The sequence below is a fragment of the Zingiber officinale genome, chromosome 6A (assembly GCF_018446385.1).
Source record: "Zingiber officinale cultivar Zhangliang chromosome 6A, Zo_v1.1, whole genome shotgun sequence".
In the NCBI taxonomy this organism is placed as follows: Eukaryota; Viridiplantae; Streptophyta; class Magnoliopsida; order Zingiberales; family Zingiberaceae; genus Zingiber; species Zingiber officinale.
Genome location: NC_055997.1, coordinates 127584613 through 127608114, shown reverse-complemented (window position 1 = coordinate 127608114; position 23502 = coordinate 127584613). Strand labels below are relative to the sequence as shown.

At 43.1% G+C, this 23502-nt stretch overlaps 4 protein-coding genes across 4 annotated transcripts; 2 read left to right on the top strand and 2 right to left on the bottom strand.

Moving 5' to 3' along the window:
- The first annotated feature begins 1594 nt into the window (after window positions 1-1594).
- On the top strand, window positions 1595-2557 carry LOC121995310 (zinc finger MYM-type protein 1-like). The gene is made up of 3 exons (XM_042549083.1): window positions 1595-2111; window positions 2184-2251; window positions 2345-2557. The coding sequence occupies exons 1-3, from the start codon at window positions 1595-1597 to the stop codon at window positions 2555-2557; spliced, it is 798 nt and encodes a 265-aa protein (XP_042405017.1).
- A 5175-nt stretch (window positions 2558-7732) lies between these two features.
- Window positions 7733-9108, bottom strand: LOC121998008. The gene has a single exon (XM_042552722.1). The coding sequence runs from the start codon at window positions 8896-8898 to the stop codon at window positions 7792-7794; it is 1107 nt and encodes a 368-aa protein (XP_042408656.1). The 5' UTR covers window positions 8899-9108; the 3' UTR covers window positions 7733-7791.
- Window positions 9109-17410: 8302 nt separating this feature from the next.
- Window positions 17411-18447, bottom strand: LOC121998022 (microsomal glutathione S-transferase 3-like). Its single transcript, XM_042552737.1, has 4 exons — window positions 18254-18447; window positions 18087-18162; window positions 17815-17987; window positions 17411-17735 (listed from the first exon to the last, which is right to left on the bottom strand). The coding sequence occupies exons 1-4, from the start codon at window positions 18364-18366 to the stop codon at window positions 17660-17662; spliced, it is 438 nt and encodes a 145-aa protein (XP_042408671.1). The 5' UTR covers window positions 18367-18447; the 3' UTR covers window positions 17411-17659.
- A 1289-nt stretch (window positions 18448-19736) lies between these two features.
- On the top strand, window positions 19737-23425 carry LOC121998006 (probable protein phosphatase 2C 78). Its single transcript, XM_042552717.1, has 4 exons — window positions 19737-20232; window positions 20320-20687; window positions 22572-22808; window positions 22903-23425. The coding sequence occupies exons 1-4, from the start codon at window positions 19974-19976 to the stop codon at window positions 23167-23169; spliced, it is 1131 nt and encodes a 376-aa protein (XP_042408651.1). The 5' UTR covers window positions 19737-19973; the 3' UTR covers window positions 23170-23425.
- Window positions 23426-23502: the final 77 nt, after the last annotated feature.

Genomic DNA, 23502 nt, shown 5'->3' with positions numbered 1-23502 from the left:
CAGAGGCGTATGCCGATTTTCTCTCCGTTCGTGTCTTTCAGTGCTTCATAATCTGTTTTCATTATTAGAGAAATATCAATATCAGAGTTAAGGAATACCTTCATTTGTTGCTTCCATGAAGAAAGCTCCCCCTCGAATGCTGGTGGGTAGTCGCTAGCTCCGGCCATTGTTGCTTCAGACGGCGGTTAGTCCTTTTGAGGCGTCTCGGCTCTGATACCACTTGTAGGACCGTTGGGCCGGCTAGAAGGGTTGGTAAATAACCTGTCAATTAAAAACAGACAACCCTTCCTCGAACGATTAAGCTAACACTTGTAAAATGAATTAAGCAGATAAATAAAAGCATAAAAGAAAAGACGAGGCACCAAATGTTTACTTGGTTACAACCGATGTGGTTGTTAATCCAAGGAAGATTAAGCTCAAAAACTCCTTCAGGCGGAGAAGTCTCTTACAGCGTTTAGGCACAGAAAATAGAAGCTTAACTACAACTAAAGTACACAAGTGTTTGGAAATAGAATGATCGTGATTGTTGAAAAGCTTCTGGACCAAGGCTATATTTATAGCCTTGGTGGGGGCGCCTGGAAGGGTTCCGGATGCCCTGGGGGGGATAAATTTTATCCCCTAATGTTCAGATTGAGTCAAACCTCGATCTTGGTCAAAATCCACCTCCGGGCGCCCAGAAGGGTTCCGGGCGCCCCAGGCTGCTCCGGGCGCCCCGGAGCCCAAAGTCAACAACGTTGACTTTTTCGTCTCCAATTCAGCTCCTCTCGGTCCGGGTCTTGTTCGCTCCGGCTCCGCTTGCTTGGGTGATCTCAGACATCCGGAATGGCTCACCGAACCCATCTTCCGGTCTTCTCGAGCGTGCTTCCTCCCGGCCTTGCCGCGTGTCCCTTCTCGTCCACCAGCGTACTCATCCGCAGACTTCGTCCCTCGGTCGCACCCCGTGCCGACCTTCGCGCTAGCTACGTCTCTTGCTCCCCGAGCAATCTTCCGCTCCGGCTTTCGTACCTCGGAACCACTGCGCGCACTTCCTTCTCGTCCGCCGGTGTACTCTTCCGCAGCACCTCGTCCCTCGGACGCACAGCGTGCCGTCCTTCTCGCTAGCTGCGTCTTCCGCTCGAGTACCTATGCTCCTAAGCTCCTGCACACTTAGACACATGGTTAGAAACAACGCAGGACCTAACTTAACTTGTTGATCACACCAAAACAACCTTGGGGTTCCAACAGAGAAAGCATCTGAAGATCTCATGAACTAACAAATACATATTGTACAAAGTTTTGAGAAGTTCACATCTCAAGAAGTTGCTGAAAATAGACTTCGTTTGAAGCGTCAATTGAGGTGACTAGATGGCTTGCATTTCAAGGATGTTCTTTCAGAGGTCATGATGAGTCCATTATATCAAACAATCATGGAAATTTTTTAGAACTATTGAGTTTCATAGCCTCTTACAATGACAAAGTAGAAGAAGTTTTGAATAAAGCTCCACGAAATGCATCATATACATCACCAACAACACAAAAACAAATTTTGCAAGTCTTGGCCGCTAAAGTCAAGAATGCCATTCGAGAAGAAATTGGTGATGCAAAATTCTGTATCATGGTTGATGAAGCTCGAGATGAATCTAAAAAGGAGCAAATGTCAATTGTCTTGAGATTTGTTGACAAAGATGGTTATGTGCAAGAGCGCTTCTTTGGAGTTGTTCATGTTAAAGACACCATAGCATCAACATTGAAAGAATGTATCTTTTCTGTCCTATCTCGTCATACTCTTGATGTTCAAAATATTCGAGGGCAAGGTTATGATGGTGCAAGCAACATGCGTGGTGAATGGAATGGATTGCAAGCTTTAATTTTAGGTGAATGTCCTTATGCTTACTATGTTCATTGTTTTGCACATCGTTTGCAATTGGCACTAGTTGCTGCGTCGAAGGAAGTTATCCCAGTCCATCATTTTTTTACCAAGTTAAACTCTATTATCAATGTTGTTAGTGCCTCATCTAAGCGTAATGATCAATTAAAAGCCACTCATGCCTCAAATATTGCTCATTTACTTAATATTAATGATCTTGAAAGTGGGAAAGGACTTAATCAAATTGGTTCTTTACAAAGGGCAGGTGATACTCGTTGAAGTTCTCATTTGAAATCTATATCTAGTTTGATAAAGATGTTTAGTGCAACATGTGAAGTTTTATTGAATATCATTGATGATGGAACTACACCCGCTCAACGTGGAGATGCTGATGCAGCTTATGAGGTGCTAACTTCTTTTGAATTTGTTTTTATTTTGCATCTAATGAGGAAGATTTTGGAGATTTCTAATTTGCTCTGTCAAGCTTTGCAACTTCAGTCTCAAGATATTTTGAATGCAATGCATCTTGTTTCATCTACTAAGTTGCTCATTCAAAAATTGAGAGATGATGGATGGGATGAATTGGTTGCGGATATGAAATCTTTCTGTCAAGCACTTAGTATACCTATACCGGATTTCAATGCTCAATATATTGCAAGAAGAGGAAGGGCTCACCATCAACAAGATGAAATTACAGTAGATCATCATTAAAGAGTTGATATTTTTAATGTAGTGATAGATTCTCAATTGCAAGAATTGAACAGCAAATTTAATGACAACACAGTGGAGTTGATTTTTCTTAGCTCGACATTAGATCCAAGGGAGATGCGCATTTCATTCAGAATTGATGATATTTGCAGATTGGTACAAAAGTTTTACCCCAAAGATTTTGTAGAATATGAGATGCTACAATTAAGAAATCAATTTGAGCATTTTGATCATGTGCGACAACTTCCTGATTTTAGAACATTGACAACTATTTCTGATTTATGCCAATGGTTGGTGAAAACTAGAAAGTCAGAAATCTATCCACTTGTGTTTAGAGTCTTAACACTTATTCTCACACTTCCAGTTTCTACGGCTACCACAGAGCGATCTTTTTCTGCTATGAATATAGTCAAGACTAGGTTTCGTAATAAGATGGAAGATGAATTTCTTAATGATTGTTTGCTAGTGTATATTGAGAAGCAAATTGCTAAAAAGTTTAGTATAGATTCACTTGTAGATGATTTTCGTGCTATGCAAGAGAGACGTTCTAAATTTTAATAGATTTATCTTTCTCATGTTTGTTATTGCCCCCCCCCCCCAATATCTGCTTCTGGCTCCGCCCCTATGTACGCTACTTTGGTATTTACTAAAGAACACAGTTTTTCAAGTGCATTTTCTATTTTACCCTCCTGACAATTTGACTTTTTTCTACCGTTTTCTTTTCTTCATATATTTCTCTCTCTTCACTCTCTTCTCTTTTTTGTATTGGCAGAACATATGAATAACATTAGTCAATTTTTTAATAACATTTTAATACATTTGAAGAAGCAAAAATAAATAATGAATAGCATATTTGAACTCCTTGTAATTTCAAAAATCTACTAGAATTAAAATGAGTGTAATCGGAGCTCTCTAGGTCAATTAGTGGATTTCAGTCAAAATCCACTGATGGACCTAGAGAACTCCGATTGCACCCATTTCAGTTTCTATAGATTTCTAAAATTGAAAGGAGTTTAAATATGATGTCCATTATTTATTTCAGCTTTTCATAGATGTTAACATACAAAATCAAAGAATCGGCAAAAACACCCATGTTGGGCCTGATATGGAATCATATCAGGCCCAACGTGGGCCTGATATCATTCTATATCAGGTCCAACGTGGGGGTTTTTTTGCTGATTCTTTGATTTAATATGTTAACATCTATGAAAATCTGAAATTAATAATGGACATCATATTTGAACTCCTTGCAACATCATAAATCCATAAGAACTGAAATGGGTTCAATCGGAGCTCCCCTGGTCCATTAGTGAGTTTTGACTGAAATCCGAACCTAGGGAACTCCGATTGCACCCATTTCAGATCCTATGGATTTCTAATGTTGCAAAGAGTTCAAATATGATGTCCACTATTTATTTCGGCTTTTCATAGATGTTAATATACAAAATCAAAGAATCGACAAAAACCTCCACGTTGGGCCTGATATGGACTCATATCAGGCCCAACGTGGGCCTGATATGGAATCATATCAAGCCCAACGCGGACCTGATATGATTCCATATTAAGCCCAACTTCCATATTTGAATGATCAGCTACTTCTTTATTTGTAATCGCTCCCTTTCATCTTCTTGGTTCTCCGACTTATTTGCTTCATCTTTTCACAGGTTGTATATTGTTTGCCCTTTTGATTCTCGAGCTGAAAATGATTATAGAAAGTAATTCATTGAGTTGGTGAATGGTTTTGTATTGTAACATCGACCTATGCTTAATAATGACTAAATTTCCAAGCTTGGAGTATTTTTATTTTGGGAGAGACCATGAGCATGAATAATTTGATAATTGATACCTCGCAGTTAAGACAAACTTTTAGTTGGGCGGTTGTGGAGCATTCAGAGAATCATATCAACATTGATGAAAGTTTGGCCCGATATGGAATCATATCAGGTCCACGTTGGGCTTGATATGATTCCATATCAGACCCACATTGGGCCTAATATGAGTCCATATCAAGCCCAACGTGGAGGTTTTTGCTGATTCTTTGATTTTGCATATTAACATCTATGAAAAGTCGAAATAAATAATGGACACCATATTTGAACTCCTTGCAACATCAGAAATCCATAGGAACTGAAATAGGTGCAATCGGAGCTCCCTACGTCCATCAGTGGGTTTCGGTCAAAACCCACTGATGGAATTAGAGAGCTCCGATTGAATCCATTTTAGTTCCTATGGATTTCTGATGTTGCAAGGAGTTCAAATATGGTGTCCATTATTTATTTTGGATTTGCATAGATGTTAACATACAAAATCAAAGAATCAGCAAAAAATCTCCACGTTGGACCTAATATGGAATGATATCAGACCCACGTTGGGCCTGATATGATTCCATATCAGGCCCAACGTGGGCGTTTTTGCCGATTCTTTGATTTTGCATGTTAACATCTATGAAAAGTCGAAATAAATAATGGACACCATATTTGAACTCCTTGCAATTTCAGAAATCCATAGAAACTGAAATGTTAACATCTATGCAAATCCGAAATATATGTTATTCATTGTTTATTTTTTGCTTCTTCAAATGTATTGTTATTAAAAAATTGACTAATGTTATTTATGTTCACCCGATACAAAAAAGAGAAGAGAGAAAAATATATGAAGAAAAGAAAACGGTAGAAAAAGTCAAATTATCAGGAGGGTAAGATAGGAAATGCACATAAAAAATGCGTTCTTTGGTAAATACCAAAGTAGCGTACACCTTTTGGTATATTTAAATCTCTACATGCACCCCTTTGGTAAATTGCCGAAAATAACGGTAGAAAAGGTCAAATTGTCAGTAGGGTAAAATAGGAAATGCACTTAAAAAATACGTTATTTGGTAAATACCAAAGTAGCGTATACCTTTTGGTAAATTTAAATCTCTACTTGCGCCATTTGGTAAATTGCCGAAAAAAATTATGATAATATGATGGTGGGTATAGAAAAGGTTGAAAATTTGGTGGGTGTTGAGTGGAAAATGAAAATTGAGAATTGAGGAAATTAGGACGCACTCAGAGAATTTTTTTCACCAAAATTTTGATCGATATTTGGAGAGTTGAACAAATCCTTAAAATAATTACTAAATTTTTTTTTTATCAATTTCTCTTTAAATTTTTGATATAAAATAAGTGTGGAATTGATGAAAATAGATGAACGGGACTATATATATATATATATATATATATAGCGACCTCAAAATTTTAAAAATCATTGGGCACAAATTTAGTCCAGTAATTTTTAATCATCTTTCATATATCCCCAATAATGAAGGAAATTTTGGAGAAATTAGTTTTTATATATTTATTTAATTCTTCTGATTGTAAAAATGTGATCAAATATCAATTTGATACAATATATTAAGAGTAGTGATTTTTTGAACATGAATTAATTTTTCGAAAGAACTAGAAGATATTATATAAAATTAATGTTTGATAGTATTTTTATAATCAAAAGACTAGAAAAATACATATAAATTAGTTTCATGTTATTTTGAAATTTCTAAATTTATCAATCAGTCTCCTAATTGTAAAAATACTATCAAACATCAATTTGATCCTAGATATTAAGAGCAGTTCTTTTTAAACTATGGTCAAATGAACCTATATTGATTCGGTTGATAGACCTAGGGAGCTCGGAATGAAGTGAAACTAGATCTGATGAGTTCTTTTAATTCTTATGATTATATCTATAACCTCAAATATTAATTTGACCAAATATATTGAAAGAAGTATTTTTTAAATATGAATGTGTCTAAAAAAATAATTCGTATTCAAAAAATTATCGCTCTCAATATATTAGAGTAAATTGATGTTTGATAGTATTTTTACAATCAGCGAACTAGACGGACACATAGAAACTGATTTCATGTCATTCCAAGATCTCTAAGTCGATCAGTCAATTGATATTCTCAATATATTAGATCAAATTGATATTTAATAACAATTTTATAATCAAGAGAACTATACGAACACATAAGAACTAGTTCATGTCATTTCGAGATCTTTAAATTCATCAGCCGATTTTGGCCGAAATCAGCTGATGGACCTAGAGATCTCGAAATGATATGAAATCAATTCATATATGTTCGTCTAATTTCCCTGATTACAAAAATACTATCAAACATCATTTTGACCTAATATATTGAGATCAATGAATTTTTGAACGTAAATTAATTTTTCAAACATATTCGTGTTTGAAAAATTACTGCTCTTAATATATTGGATCAAATTAATGTTTGGTAGTATTTTTATAATTAGAAAAATTAGACAAACATATAGGAACTAATATCATGCCATTTTAAAATATCTAGGTTAATGATTTTGACTAAAACTGACTGATAGACTTTTTAAACGTAGAGAAAGAAAACAATTCGATAAAAAAAAAATCAATCGACTAATTTTTTTTCAATCAAATTGATTTAAGGACGAGAGTAAAATGGAAAATAGATACACGATTTGATATTTTTGAAATTATGATACGTGATTTGGATATTTCAAAAACTTATTTACTGAATTCGGTAAAAAATTATTTTTATCTTAAATTTTAGATAGGATAGTTAAAAATATTTGTAACTACCCTATCTAATTTAGAGAATGAATTTCATTTCCTAAATATTATAGAGAAGAGAGAAAAAAAAAGGAACCTAATATATTATGTAGTGAAAAATAGATATCAAATTTAATAAAATAATTTTTTTTATCTATTTTGGATAAAAAATTATATATTTTGGGTAAAAAAACATATCGTATATTAGAATCATTGCTCAGCCTCACAGAACAAGTGTTGAAGATTCGCCTTAATGTGGAGAAGAAGAAGCTCTACCGACAAAGACCGCCAACTTGAATTGTATATAGTTTGGAGTTTCAGACAAGAGACTCTGTCGGCATGTATACGCATGACTGAGGTAGAACAAATTTATGGATGTACAGGGTAAAACAAAATTTATAAACATCAACAAATTGAATTCAGATAGAGAAAACAAAAGGTAAGATCATAAAAGTAGCATATTCGTGGTTCAACGAAGCATAAATCAGATAACACAAAGACTAGATCCAGCTAAGGTTTAGTGTTGAGGATGTACACAACAGAAAAACATCATGAGCGTAACGAACTTGAAGAGGAAATCAGCAAAAAAGACAGTGCTGAAGGGCGAATCTTTGTCCAGTATCGTTTCACATGGTTGCAATTTTTAACACAGTAATTTAATTCTTGATAGATTTCTCGAGAACCAATCTCAAGCGACGGGACAAAACATTCATCTCGGCAAGCCGCAGCTCACTCCATCTCTTCTCCAGATTGCTCTTTTCTGATGTGCTGGACGAATAGGAACCGGCAAACGACACCTTCCATTCCTGAAGACATGCATCAAACACGTCAAAGAAAATTTTTGCAAGCGAAGGACTAGTAGCGACTTTGACGACGGATGCCTCATTGCTGCAGGAGCCAGGTGATGGTTCCACCTCCGCCTCCTCCTTGATCGCCTTATCTTCTGCTACAACAGGATAGAATGATGTGTTCATGGCGACGCCATCGGTGGCGTAAGCTACGTTTCCATGAGCCGAGGCAGGAGTAGGAGGAGGAAGCGGCAGCGTTTCGGAAGGCGTGAAGGTGGAGATCGGCATCGGAGGAGGAAGAGAAGCGACAGCGAACAAGGACTCGGGGTGGGCCTGGCCAGAGGGGATGCGGTAGTTGGGGCGGCGGCGCTTGTTCCCTCCGCTACCAGGGGCTAGGGCGTCTGTAGCCGAGTAGGGAGACGAGGCGGCATAAGATGGGTGCCAGAGGCGGGTACAAAGATGGAACACGTCGCGGTCGTGGGGGGCGACGCGGGCTGGGTCCTGGCCACGGGCAATGCGGGCGGACATGATGCGGAACTTCTTGCGCAGGCGTCGCAGCTTTTCAGAGAGCTGCGAGCGGGTGAAGGGCTGCTGCATGGACTCGGAGAAGCGGTCGAAAAAGATGTTGAGGTCGCGGGGGAAGACCAGGCCCTGCGACCAGCATCCAAGGAGACCCTGCAGGAACCGGATCTCATCGGACTCCGACCAGACGCGCTGGAACCGGAATGGCTGGGCAGCGGCAATGCCAGGTGCGGGACGGGCGTCAACGGAGACGGCGTTGGCTTCCTCCGCTTCGTCAAAGCCATTTTCTTCGTCGTCGTCGAAGGAGGGGTCGAGTGGATCAGAGGAGGAGGAGGGCTTAGCGAGGGTATCGAGGAAGGGAAGGGGTGCCTTCTTGCGCTTGATTGGGAGTTTGCGCGGAGGAGCGGCGGTCGATGGATCAAGATGGATCGAGGTCGTGGTCGAAGTAGCCATGGACGAAGGTTAGGATCGATCGAATCTCTGTTCTGGTGGGTGCAGTAGGTGGGTTGGGGTTGGATTCCTGGACGAGGCGAGGCGGCGAATTAAGATCGAGCACGGCTGACTCCGAATCGGAAGTGGAACAAAAAGAGGGGTGTATTAGGGTTGCGGTTGTTGAGACCGCTGGGCTAGCGACGACGCTCTCGTTAATGGCTCATGGGTTGCGCATGCGACCGGTTCGGGCAGAGCACCTTCTCAAATTTGTTATTGTATTTTTATTTTAAAAATAAAAAAGCATTTCTAATAGAAACCTTAAAAAATATCTCTTTTTTTATTAATTATTATGAAAAGACACCAAACTCATTTTTAATAAATTATTTTTCTGTATTCGCCGGTACAATTATTAAAAATCATTAAAATCTCACTTATATATATTCATCCTGTACGGAATCTGAGTCAGATGGACCGCCAAATGAGATAGATCAAATGTTGATCGAGTCGCTACGTCTTGGAGGAGGGTGTGTTGAGATGACTTCTGTGTTGACTAAGTCGTCAAAAGTCCTCTGGTCAACGCTACCTGTAACCAGCGACCTAGTTGCTCCGATCCTTGGTACCCCAAGGCATGGCCTAGGGGGCGCCCTCGGATGGGACGCTGCTCGAGTTGTCGCGACCCGGAAGAACAGGTGACTCGGAGCCGGATGAAGAGTTGGATATGACGACGCGAAGCCGGACACGGTGGCACGAAACCGGATGCGACCCCGGCACGCAGGCCAGGCTAAGACATTGACATAAAGGTCGAGATAAGATATCGACACGCAGGCCGAGATAAGACATCGGCACGCATGCCAGGATACAATGGAAGCATGAAGGTCGGAACATGATATTGACACGCAGACCGAGATATGACACACAACCCAGAATCTAACACACAGGTCAAACGACGTAAAGACCGGAACATAGTCACGGCTCGAGGGCCAAAACACAACCATGACATAGAGCTAGAACAACGATGGCCCGAGGGCCGAATAAGTGCTCAAAACGTACGTCAACATGGATCGAATACTAAATTAGCGCAGGCAATGTATGATAGCAAGGATTGAAGGCGCGACGGTGGGGGGCGGCTACGACTCAGAGGTCGTCTGCGACAATGGGACCCGGCTACGGCTCGGGGCAGATTCTGTGATGTCATGGTCGACGGAGAGGAGGGTGTCAGTAAGGGGAGAGAGGGAGGCGAAGCGGGGCTGCCCACGGCTACTGGAAGTGGTTGTGGACACCGGCAGCCGCTGGAAATGGCTATGGACGCTGGCAATTGATCTAGTGGTCGGGCTATGAGGGAGAAATGGGTGTGGCAACGAGCGACAGCGCCAGCAGCAGAGAATCCCACATAGCAACAGAGCACCCCTCGGTTCATCGTCGTGGCAAAGAAAAAGACCCTCTGCCTGAGGCGGCAGGGCCCCAAACGGAGAAGCGAGAGAGACAGGAGCGGCGTATGAGCCTCCGGCGAGGTGGCTACGAGCGCCTCCGGCGAGTGGTGCCGAACGAGGGTGGCGGCGTCCATCTCTCGCACTGTGGAGGCGGTGGAGAAGACTCAAGCCTCAGCCCCCCTTTTGTGCGAGGTGACCTGGTCGCGGAAGGAAGAGAGAGAGAGAGAGAGAGAGAGAGATGGCTCGCCGACGATGAGGGAGAAGGTGGTGGCGACGTGTGCGACTGGCGGTGTCGCTGGTCTCTCCCTGGCAATGTCCGTGTCGAGAAGACAGGAGGAAGGAAAGGAGGCAACGGAGTGGAGGCGTGCGTGAAGTTGTCGACATGGAGAAGGAAGGAGAGAGGGAAAGAGAGAGCTGTCGGCGTCGGATGTGACCAGTGCCGGCGCCGTAGGTGGAGGAAGTGGCCTCTCTCTTCTTGGTAGTGGCGGCGGAGAGAAAAAACGTGGAAGCCCCCCTCCAACAGTCTCACTTTCTTCCCCTTAATGCCCTACATAGTGGAATCACGAAATTGCCCCTCCTCCCCTTCCTAATTATTACTTTGCCATCAAGACATATCCGTATCAGAAGCCTCCCCTTCAAGTCTAGTCGAAGGAAGCGCAAGTCCGACTGACTAGACCAAGCCTAACGTAAAACAGAATCGCTATTGAACGCAAACTCATTTTACTGGGCTCGTTTTATAACGTCAAACGAGTAGCTGCACACGACGAGCGCCCGCAGAGCGACGAAAATAATAAGTGCCGACTGAGCGACAAAAGTAATATCGAACGAATGTCGAAAGAGCGATCTGGGGAATACCGAGCGATATCGAGCAGACAGCTGAGAGATGCTGAGTAAAACAATCGAGCGACACCAATATCGAGCGACCGAAAAGTTTCGACCGAGTGATCGAGAATGCCGAGCGAGTCGAAAGACGATGGGCGAGCAGTGTTGAGCGCGTGATCGAGCGATAATAAATCATGATTGGGCGACCGAAAAAATGTCAACCGGGCAATAGAGAGAATGCGGGTCGGGCGGAATAAGAACGGGCGAGCAGTGTCAAGTGAGTAATCGAGAACATACTTAACAGAAAACAAAGATAATGTCGATCGAGCAGAATGAGAACGGTCGAGCGATGTAGAGCGCGCGATTGAGAAAATATCAACCAGGAAACAAAGATAATGTTGATCGAGCAGAATGAGAACGGGCGAGTGATGTCGAGCGTGCGACCGAGAAAATACTGACCAAGCGACAATAACCACAACCGGGCGACTGAAAAATGTTGACAGGTAACAGAGACAACGTCGAGCTAAACCAAGAGGTCGATGACGAACGGGCACAAAACTCATGAGCAGAGCGAAAGCGGATCTCGTGAACAACGCGAGCATGGAGCTAATGAGATCAAAGGCGAATGGGAACAAAGCCCTTGAGCTCAGCAGGCGCAGAGCTCGTGAATCGAGCAGTGAGTGAGACTTGAGTCTCAAGCAATGCTGCGAGTGAGATGAGTGTCGATCGAGCAACAGCGGTGAGCGAAAGGTGAATGGTGAGTGCTGGTCAGAGCGATGAGTGAAGCGAATGTGATGAGTACTGGACAGAGCGACGATTGGGACACGAATGGTGGGTGTCGGGCAGAGCGGCGAGTGAGTCGCGAACAATGAGTGTCAAGCAGAGCGATGAGTGGAGTGTGATGAGTGCGAGGGCAGAGCGGGAAGTGAGCAATGAGTGCCGACCGAGAGATCGTTGGGCGTGAGAGCATGCTCACTTATAACTCGCACTGAGGCGAGAGTCTGGAACACTGACCGGGAGGTTGTTGGTCGTGAGAGTAAACTCAGTTATAACTCGCGCTGGGGCGAGAGTCTGGAACATCGGCCGGGAGGTCGTTGGTCATGAGAGCAAACTCACTTATAACTCGCGCTGGGACCAGAGTCGAGAGGTGTGAGAGCATGCTCACTTATAACTCGCGCTGGGGTGAGAGTCTGGAGGCGTAAGAGCATGTGCTGGGGCAAGAGTCTCAAGCCTGACCGGGAGGTCGTTGGTCATGAGAGTATGCTCGCTTATAGCTCACACTGGGACGAGAGTCTGGAATCCCGACCGAGAGGTCGTTGGTCGTGAGAGCAAACTCACTTATAACTCGTGCTGGGACAAGAGTCTGGAACACCGACCGGGAGGTCGTTGGTCATGAGAGCAAGCTCACTTATAACTCGCGCTGGGACAAGAGTCTGGAACACCGATCGAGAGGTCGTTGGTCGTGAGAGCAAGATCACTTATAACTCGCGCTGGGATGAGAGTCTGGAGGCGTGAGAGCATGCTCACTTATAACTTGCGCTAGGGCGAGAGTCTGGAGGCATGAGAGCATGCTTACTTATAACTCGCGTTGGAGCGAGAGTCTGGAGGCGTGAGAGCATGCTCACTTATAACTTGCACTGAGGTGAGAGTCTGGAATCCCGACCGAGGGGTGATCTGGAGGCCTGACCAGTATTTGATCTGGAGACCTGACCAGTGGTGATATTATGGTCCGAGACTAGTGGCGATAGCTTGACCCCGAATGGGAGAGGTGAAGCCCTGAAATCCATAGAGGCAGAGCCCGTAGCAATATGAGGGAGGAGAGCCTTTATCATACCTGACCGCGAAGTCGTGTCGACCGACTAAGGATCTGTCTCGGTCTCTCAACTCCAAAATACCGATGAAGTCAAGGAGAGAAATAATGTCGATCCCATGACTCCCAAATGTTCGCGGAGTCGGGGAGAGAATAATCTGAGCCCCGACCGTCAAAGAAGTGAAGCCCATAGTCATATAAGGGAGCAAAATTCGTAGCATTAGAAGGAAGCAAAGCACCGTGGGTGGAGGGAGCAGAGTCTGTAGATGTAAAAGGTAGATCCGCTACCTTAGCGGCCCCCTAGTGCCGGCCCCACGGATATGAGTCTGTAGATGTAAAAGAATGCACAACAAGTAGAGAATACAGAGCATATAGTAATAATAGAGTGAAGCGCCTATAGCAGTAAAAGGATGCAGAACCCTATAGTGAAGGGTGCAGAGCCTGTAACAGTAAGAGGATGCAGAGCCTCATGGTGAAGGGTGCAGAGTCTGTAGCAGTAAAAGGATGTAGAGCCTCATGACGAAGGGTGCAAAACCTAGAATATACCTGATCGGGGAGGTGGGCCCTTGACCCCTGATTGGAGAGTAAGGCCCCTAGCCTGTAATCAAAGAGCGAGGCCCCTAGATCTTAATCGAAAAGTTGTACTGCGAGTCAATGATCGGAGAGTTGTGCCCCTAGTGTATAAGCGAGGAGTTGTGTCCCTAATGTCTGATCAGGGGAGTTGGACCTCTAGTGTCCGATCAAAAATCGAAGGCCCTAGTCTTTGATCAAGGAACTAAGATCTTACTCTCTTATAAGGAAGCTATAGCAGCCCTTATAATCGTAAAAAGGAAGCAAAGCATGTAACATACCTGATAGGGGAGCCATGGCAACCGGCTAAGGGTTTATCTTGGTCCCTTGACTCCCAAATACCCGTGGAGTCAGGGAAAAAATATAATGGAAAAACTAACCTATCAGCCATCTGAAGCTCCAACTCAATCCCTCGACTCCCGAATACTCATGGAGTGAGGGTAGAAGATAATATGTTTGTCGGGATCCTCTGGGACTGTGATAATAGCAGAGAACCTCCCGACGTCGTCCATCTTCACGTTCCAGAACAGGTAGAGAAGATTCCCACAGACGACGCCAAATTGATCCTGTCTGGAATCTGAGTTAGATGGACCGCGGGATGAGGTGGATGGAATGTTGACCGAGTTGCGACGTCCCGAAGGGGGGGAGTGTGTGTTGAGATAGCTTCTGTGTTGACCAAGTCATTAAAAGCCCTCTGGTCAACGCTATCTGTAGCCAACGATCGAGTTGCCCCGGTCCCTGGTACCCCGAGGCTCGAGGCAAATACAACGAATATATAAGTAATCGACTAATACTGTAATAATAAAATAAAGGAAGAGTGAGTACAAGAACGTGCCTTAGCCCAGGGGGTGCCCTTGGATGGGACGTTGCTCAAGTTGTCGCGACCCGGAAGAGCAAGTTACTCGGAGCTAGATGAAGAGCTGGATTTGACGACGCGAAGCCGAACGCAGTGGCATGAAATTGGATGCGACCCCGGCACGCAGGCTAGGCTAAGACATTGGCACAAAGGCTGGGATAAGATATCGTCACGTAGGGCGAGATAGGACATCGACACGTAGGTTAGGAAACAATGTCAACATGAAGGCCGGAACATGATATTGGCACGCAGGCCGAGATATGACACACAGCTCAGAATCTAACACATAGGTCAGACAGCATAAAAGACTGGAACATAGATATGGCTCGAGGGTCAAAACACAACCATGACACAGAGCTAGAACAGTGGTGGCCCGAGGGCCCAATAAGTGCTGAAAACATACGTCAACATGGATCGGATACTAAATCAGCATAGGTGATTTATGACAGCGTGGATCGAAGGCGCGGCGGTGGGGGACGGCTACGACTCAGAGGTCGTCTGCGACGATGGGACCCGGCTGCGGCTCGGGGCAGATTCTGTGCTATCATGGTCGACAGAGAGGAGGACATCGGTAAGGAGAGAGAGGGAGGCGAAGCGGGGCTAACCACGGCTACCGGAAGTGGTTGTGGACACTAGCAGCCGCTGGAACGGCTATCGACGGCGGCAACTGATCCGGTGGTCGGGCTACGAGGGAGAAATTTGAGTGGCAGTGAGCGACAGCGCCAGCGGCGGAGAATCCCACGCAACAGCAGAGCACCCCTCGGTTCGTCGTCGTGGCGAAGAAGAAGACCCTCTGCCTGAGGTGGCAGAGCCCCAAATTAACGGAGAAGCGAGAGAGACAGGAGCGGCGTATGAGCCTTCGATGAGGTGGCTGCGAGCGCCTCCGGCGAGGTGGCGCCGTTCGAGGGTGGCGGCGTGCATCTCTCGCGCTATGGAGGCGGCGGAGAAGACTCAGGCCTCAGCCCCCCTTTTGTGAGAGGTGACCTAGTCGCGGAAGGAAGAAAGAGAGAGAAAGAGAGGGAGAGAAAGAGATGGCTCGCCGACGACGAGGGAGGAGGTGGCGACGACGTGTGCGACCGGCAATGTTGCTGGTCTCTCCCTGGCAATGTCCGTGTCGAGGAGACAGGAGGAAGGAAAGGAGGCAGCAGAGTGGAGGCGTGCGTGAGGTTGTCGACATGGAGAAGGAAGGAGAGAGGGAAAGAGAGAGAGTTGTCGGAGTCGGATGTGACCAGCGCCGACGCCGTAGGTGGAGGAAGTGACCTCTCTATTCCTGGTAGTGGCGGCGGAGAGAAAAAACGCGGAAGCCCCTCCTCCAACAATCCCACTTCCTTCCCCTTAATGTCCTACACAGTGGAATCACGAAATTGCCCCTTCTCTCCTTCCGAATTACTACTTTGCCATCAGGACATATCCGTATCATATATATTATACTAGCTACAAATACGGGAAGAATCATTGTCTACCGACCTCTATGTGAGAGGTTATAGGTAATATTTGGACGTCGACGTGGACGCGATTTGATGACGTTAATTTTTTTAATTCTTTTATTATCTGCATATAGTACCAGCTATCTTTTGACTTGATTAATTACGAAACAATCGGTCTGATTCATAAAAAAATTTCATCAGTAAAAATATTAAATTAGATAACACTGATAATTGATTTGACCCCATAAATTTTTTTCATTAATCGTCAGGATAAATCGAGAAACACTTTTGATAGGTGGCCTAGAAGCCTATCATCTTATGATTGTACATCCCATTTGCAAAAAAAAAAAAAATCTCATTAAATATGTCGTAACTTGGATTTAACTGTGAATATCTAGGTGTAGGTGACAATTTGGCACCTTCTGTTGCACCATAGCCCCGGAACCTCAAAATAATGAATCAAGTAACACCTACCCTAAGACGATCAACCCGCCCCCAAAAGTTTTCCACCGGCCCTTTTTTCTCCTTTGATTGCATGCAAGACGGTACTGATTTCTATAAATCAGATAGCGTTGATATTGATATCACCAAACCAATACCATCCTAGTGTTGACACTACCAACCACCTTGGAGTTGGTCTTTAAAAATCAACCCATTGAAGTTTATCTTTAAAGACTAATATCATATTGGTGCTACTTTATAAAGTAAGGACTGAGAAGACCAATTTCAACATTAAAATTAAGGTTTTTAGACGATGAATGATGCTGGTTCAGAATGCCAAGAATATTAGGGCGAGAGAGATTAATTCATCGGTAAATTAGAGAAAAATCCTCAATCACAATCTTAACTTTGTATGCAATCCTCATGTCAAAAAAACTTTATTTCCACTCCCTGCATGCAAAGTATTACTTGTTTCAACTTCCTCATGCAAATATTAATACCTAAATTGCCCCTCAAATTTTTTAGATACAAAAATTCTAAAATTGAGTACAAAAAATCCAAAAATAAGTATAATTCTTCTTAAAGTCCGTACTTTATATTAAAAATCGAGTATATTTTCTATCAAAATTGTCCCTCTTATTTTTTAGGTATAAAAAGTCTAAAAATAAGTATAATTCATGTTAAATTCAACATTTTACACTATAATCTAGTACTCTATACTAGGATCGAGTATATTTTTTATCGAAATTAATCCTCATATCTAGATTCTAAGTAAATATACTCAATTTAAGAAAATTTATACTGATTTTTAGACTTTTTGTACCTAAAAATATCATGAGCAATTAGGTAAAGATATTTGACTAGAGAGTGAAAATAAAAAATTTCATGGATAAGACTGCATGTAAAAATTTATTTACCAATAGAGATTGCATATAAAATTATCCTTAATTCATTCTAGATTGTTCGCATGAGTATGCATGATATTAAAATTGACAAATTACGATAGTCATATACTTTTAAATTCTTTTAACTATTTTTTTTAAAATTAAACTGTTAAAATTAGTCATTCGAAACTCTAATCCTTTCAAGTTGAAAAGGTTGACACCCGTACCACTTCCCGACACTATAACTAATCAATTATCATGGAAAGTCAAAATCGATTCTCCATGCACACACATTTAATCCAAGTCAACACATTTGGACAAAGTATACGATCTAGGCAAATCTAACAAAACAGAGCCCTGTGAATGACGCTGAGAATCTCAACCAGTGCTCTGAAGGATCAACCAGAGCTAAAGATGAAAGGAACTTGCAAAAGTATCAATGTCTAAGGTACAACGAGCGAACAAGGGAAACATCAACAGCGCAGCATTGCACTTATTCTCCATTGGCAAAAGCCAGCACTCGACCTTTTGCAAAAGCATCATCAGCTGAGAAGGAGGCGAACTCCAAAGACCGCCGCCAGGATCATGAGCCCCAGCAACGCTAAGAAGTTAAACCCACTGCAATCAACACAACACACAGGATGTCAAAAGCCAGAACGGCGATATTTCTTTCTGACCAGGAGGGAGGGAGAAGTACCCGATCTTGAGCCTGTTCTCGGGCACGCCGGTGGCGTAGCCCCTGAAGTAGAAGTAGCGGGCGACGGTGTAGAAGGCGCCGAGCCCAGCGGCGACGATGGGGCAGTAGAGCCCGCTCAAAAGCAGCGTAACGAAGAAAGCCGGCATCATCTCCAGTGCGTTCTGGTGCCCTCTCTGGCATTCCATCGAACAACAAAACAGCGGCAATGAGCGCGGATCCAGATTGAAACAAAAGAGGGGGCAAAAGAAATCATATTGGAGGAAACCACGCACCTGGATGCAGTTGAATAGCTTGGCGTCCTTGTTCTCCGATTCGATCGCGTAGAGCGTGGGATAGGAGACCTTGTACCTGAGGGTAAAGAAAAAAAAAAAGGAGGGCAAATCATTATCTAAAAGGATAAACCAGATCAGGCGGAAAATACGAAGATGAAGATCAGTACTTCCTGCGAGCCTTGCCGACTTGAATGGCCATCCAAAAGTTGAAGAAGATGTAAAGGACGAGGACGAGGACGACGTAGCCATAGTCATTGGTGATCTCCAAGGTCACCGCCATGGATCTGCTTCGTCTGCCTTCCTATTGGCTATTGCTCCGCAGGAATGATATGTCTAGTAAAAACCCTAGCAACAGCGTGAAATTGATTCGATAGTTAACGGTCCGCGAAGCTACTGGGAAAATCTACGGTTGGGATTTATTGCTAGTGCGCGTGTTCGTGGGCGTTGGATTCCATCACAGATGACGCCAGCAAAGCAACGTGAGACGTCCATTTTCGAATTAAAAATATTTTTTTTTTAAATTAATAAGTAGAAAGTCCTTTTTTTTATCTTTTAATTTTCCTCCGTTCCTTCCTCACAATCCATTATTGCATATTTAAATTTATAAAGAATTAAACCTAAGAATTTTTCAGATCGGGAATTTTTCTCAATTATCATATATTACGACACACTAAATCATACTATAGATGGTCAAAGCGTTTAGTTAGGAAGGATTGTGGTGATTGGCGGATTAATTTAGCATTTTGTCCAATTTTGAATCATTCTTCATTGGATAGAATTTGATCGATTTTTGTGCGTGTATATGCTTATATACAGCAATTTTTGGCACTGATGCATTCACTTTGTTTTTGATCGTCATGGATCGTTGCGCCACCAGTGCCGCCGGAGATGTCCCTGCTATCCGATCACCGCCGGCAGATCTCTGCCCGATGGTCAAACTCTTAGATATCCTCTACAAAATCGTGTGGTCTTCTCCCTTTAGGTGCTTACTATATGATCCATTATATCCCGATGAAGCAGCAGCCGGCGTTTCTGATGGCGGCCACTCCGCCGTTGCGGCTGTCTCCGCCACCCTAGGAGTCGAAGCTTCGGAGACAGAGGGAAGCGAAAATGCTGCCGCACTCGCCGCCGAATCTTCTCCGGTGCAGGGAAACGCCTCCGCCTCCGCTGCCGCCGCTGCTGAGTTTGATCAAACTAGAGGCGTTGAATTCGAAGTCATTCCGTTGGCTGCCGTAGACGACGCACCTTCCGAGGACGATGATGCCGTCGACGTTCGCCTCATTGACGAGAATAGCTCGTTCGAGTTGGTCTGAGAGTTAGACAATGCTTTGCTAGATTCTGTTCTTGTCGTTATGTTTCAGCAAATGCATGCGTCGAATAAACATTTTCATAAAAAATTTAATATTTTGAATCTGAAACACAAATTGAAAACGAAGGGCGACTCGCTGTTTTCTTGTGACGATAAAACGGAAATTATTTTCTTCCTCGCCACGGATTCGCTGTAAGCATTACGTCATCGCTCGGCAACAGCCGGCACCAATGGAGACACGCGATGGGATTCAGTCCACTGGGCAGATGCGGACGGAGACAATTGACATTTGACAGGAAGGGAATTGTTTGGAGCTTCCACTTTGCTTCGTCGACGCGTTGCCCACGCCAACTTTCTTCTTCCCTTTCAGCGACAGTCAAATGGCTTCCTTTTCTTCCTCTCGCTCGTCGAGTCGCTTCTGCGAGCTGTGCATTCTAATTCGAACCCGCCGAGCATTCTCTCCGTGAGGCCCTGGCTGGCGGTTTCGTGTGTGTTCCAGCTGCCGGTGTCGGCAGAAGTGGCGGAGAAAGATCCCGAGATTCGGAGGCTTCAGATCCGCGCTGGAGGAGCGGGCGGCGATGCTGCGCTCGTGCTTGAGGCCGCTAGAGCGGTGCTTTGGGCGGATCGGCGGCGGCGATGGCTTGATGTGGCACATGGACCTGAAGCCCCATGCCTACGGCGAGTTCTCCATTGCCGTTGTTCAGGCCAACGATTCCCTCGAGGATCAGGGCCAAGTGTTCACCTCGCCTTCTGCCACCTTCGTCGGCGTCTATGACGGCCACGGCGGACCCGAGGCGTCGCGCTTTGTCAGCAACCGCCTGCTCCCCGACCTTGATAGTACTCCGCTCGTACTCTCGGCTCTCGTCCCTTCCTCCAAAATCCCATTTTCATGAATCAAACTGATCGAAATCTGATTTCGTTTAGGGTTCGCTTCTGAGCAAGGGGGCCTGTCGGCGGAAGTGATCAAGAAGGCGTTCCGCGCGACCGAGGAGGATTTCGTGCAATTGGTGAAGAGGTCCTGGCTGTCCCGGCCGAAGATAGCCTCGGTGGGGACGTGCTGCCTCGTGGGGGCGATCGCCGGGGACACGCTCTACGTGGCCAACCTGGGTGATTCCAGGGCTGTTCTTGGACGCCGGAGCTTAGGCGGCAAGTCTGTGGTGGTCGAGAGACTATCAACAGACCATAACGTTGCCGTCGAGGAAGTGAGGAAGGAGGTCGTTGAGCTGCATCCAGATGACAGCCAAATAGTAGTTCATGCTCGCGGCGCCTGGCGGATAAAAGGGATAATCCAGGTGAGCTCTTTTCTTCCATTTTACCTCATTCCCTTCAATATCAAGGATTTTCATACACGGCCTGTTGGAATGGAACATCTTGAATTGCTTGCATTTGCTGCAATCACTACTGAATGAACATCTTGAATGAAACTTTGTTTTATTACCTTCTCCGTGCCATTTGAATTGCTTATAGTGATTTCAGGGGGTAAAGTTCATAGCTGCCATTTCAGTTCTTCCTTAGATAAGATACTTCTATTTGTTGCATGTATGTCGTCTTCAAAATGTAGAACCTTTGGTAGCCTGAAACATGTAGAACTTTTACTTAAATTCACTGCAAAAGCAAGTAAAGTTTCATGCTCTTTCTTTTCTTCAACTACCTGATTCCTATCTGCAATCTTAACTTTTGGTCTCATTCAAGGGGATGAACGTTGAAGATCTTCCTTCCTTATAGAGCTACCTTTTTAAGCTAGATGTTGGAATGACCAAGTAGTGTTGTGTTGGATCACTGATTCATCATTAATATGTGAGGCATTCACCACCATAGACTGGCCTTGCCTATGTGCAACTACTTCAACATGTTTGTAAGAGACCACAACACCTCATCAAGTGGGAAAAATAAAATATTTTAGAAATGATTGTCAAAACATAGAGAAGGAAGAAGAAGAAAGTTGAACTTTTGATATTCTCATGGGAGTTGTTATAGTACCTCAAAAGCTTATCTGAGGAGTTGCATTACTACTTATTCTCCTAAACAAAGAAATAAGTTCTTACAGTTCCTGAAAAGCTTCGAAAGGAGTTGCTAAACATATATGTATCATATATTTCATTAGATTTCCATTTTTCACATTTGGTTTTTTTACAGGACAACCACTGTCAACACATCAACAACAACCATTCTCAACACATCTGAATGTTAAAGTGGAATTTGGAACTTACTTTGAATTATGCTATTTCTGAGGAGATGATCTTGATTGCTGTTAAATATTGTGGGAGCAACGATGCTACCACACTAGGGATATGATTACATTATTAATTTGATTTACATAACTGTTTTGTACATAATTTCAATTTTTTTTTTAATTTGATGCTGAACTTGCTGTGCTTTCTTTGGCAACATTTGTGAGTGAAATAAAATTATATTTAATATAGTCTGTTATCATAATGATTATAAGAATTTATAGAAGTGGTTAAGGAAAAAGAAATGCATGAAAAGAAAAATAGATACTAAATTTAAATATAAATCAGAGAATGTTGAGGAGATTGCAGTGAGTAAATGAATTTAGAGAAGTGAAAACGAATGTATGGGACAAAAAAAGATATTTAGTAAAAAGAGACTCATAGAATGGCAAAAGAAAATTGAGATTTTACACATTTTTATTAATCCATGAGCAGGATCTATATAGACACATTAAATAGGAATTCATCATAATAAATCTAAGATATGAGAGAGAAATTAAGAAATAATTGTGGCTAAATTGGGCAAGAACCAGTGCAAATTCGATAAAGAATACTTGACTATCTTTCCGTTCGCACCTGCATTGTGAACTACGTACAATTTTATTGACTGAGATTGATAGTTGTAAAGAATATTCCACTGTTCTGATCTACTGTTTTGGTCAATGGAATGTGGAAGTAAAAGGTGCCCTTGTTGCATGTTTACTTGCAGGCATTATGTTTTTTTCTTTTCCTGTGCAATCAGGCATAATGTACTAGTTGACCTACTATATGCCTTATGTTCAATAGATTATGGTGATAATGAATATATCTGAACTGGTATTTTTATGTTATTCGGGTCAAGCGATTTGGATTGTAGATTGGATCTTTATTCAGCTACTTTATACATTGTTTTGCATAAATTAGTTGTCATTTTGAATATTAAGTGGCATTCTTCTTGCTTCTTAGGTGTCTAGGGCTATTGGGGACATCTACCTCAAGAAACCTGAGTTCAGTAGAGATCCATTATTCCAGCAATTTGTTTCTCCTATTCCATTAAAGAGACCTGTCATCAGTGCGGAGCCATCGATAAGGATTCAAAAGCTTAAGCCACATGACTTATTTTTGATATTTGCATCAGATGGTCTATGGGAGCAATTAAGTGATGAAGCTGCAGCTGAGATTGTTTTCAAGAACCCAAGAACAGTAATTTTTTTAGCTCCCTAATATCTAGAATGCTTTCTATACAGTTCAATAGTTACAACAGATCCAAGTTGTTTCTTTCTCAAAACTAATGCAGGGAATAGCAAAGCGATTGGCCAAAGCTGCTCTCAGTGAGGCTGCAAGGAAAAGAGAAATGAGATACAACGATATCAGACAGATCGAGAAAGGAATTAGGCGCCACTTTCATGATGATATCACTGTCATAGTGATCTATCTTGATCAGCATGGTCAAGTGGGCCATTCCAAGTTCAATGGTAGTACTAATGACTGCACTAGAGTGCCTGCTGACATATTTTCTTTCAATTCTGATGAATCTGAAGAACCCCTTTGTCGACATGAGTAGGTGCTACAGGGACTGACTTCATTGTGAATAGTGGTTGCAACAATATGTTTTTTGTTCCATCAAACTATGATCTTACAGTAGTTTCAGAAAAGAAGGATTTTGAATAAGAGTCATCAGGGATGGAATATTATATATATATATAGTAGAAACTGAAACAACTTGTCAAAATTTTGGATGGCATTGTAAGAAGAAATCGAGCAGTCATCAGTCCTCAGGGATTATTTTCTTAATGAATTCAAAATAGAACCTTGTTCCATTCTCTTCTTAAACTATCAAATTTTCACCATTTCTTATTGAGCCATTTCACTTATTTCAAAGTCGAGCTTCAACCAC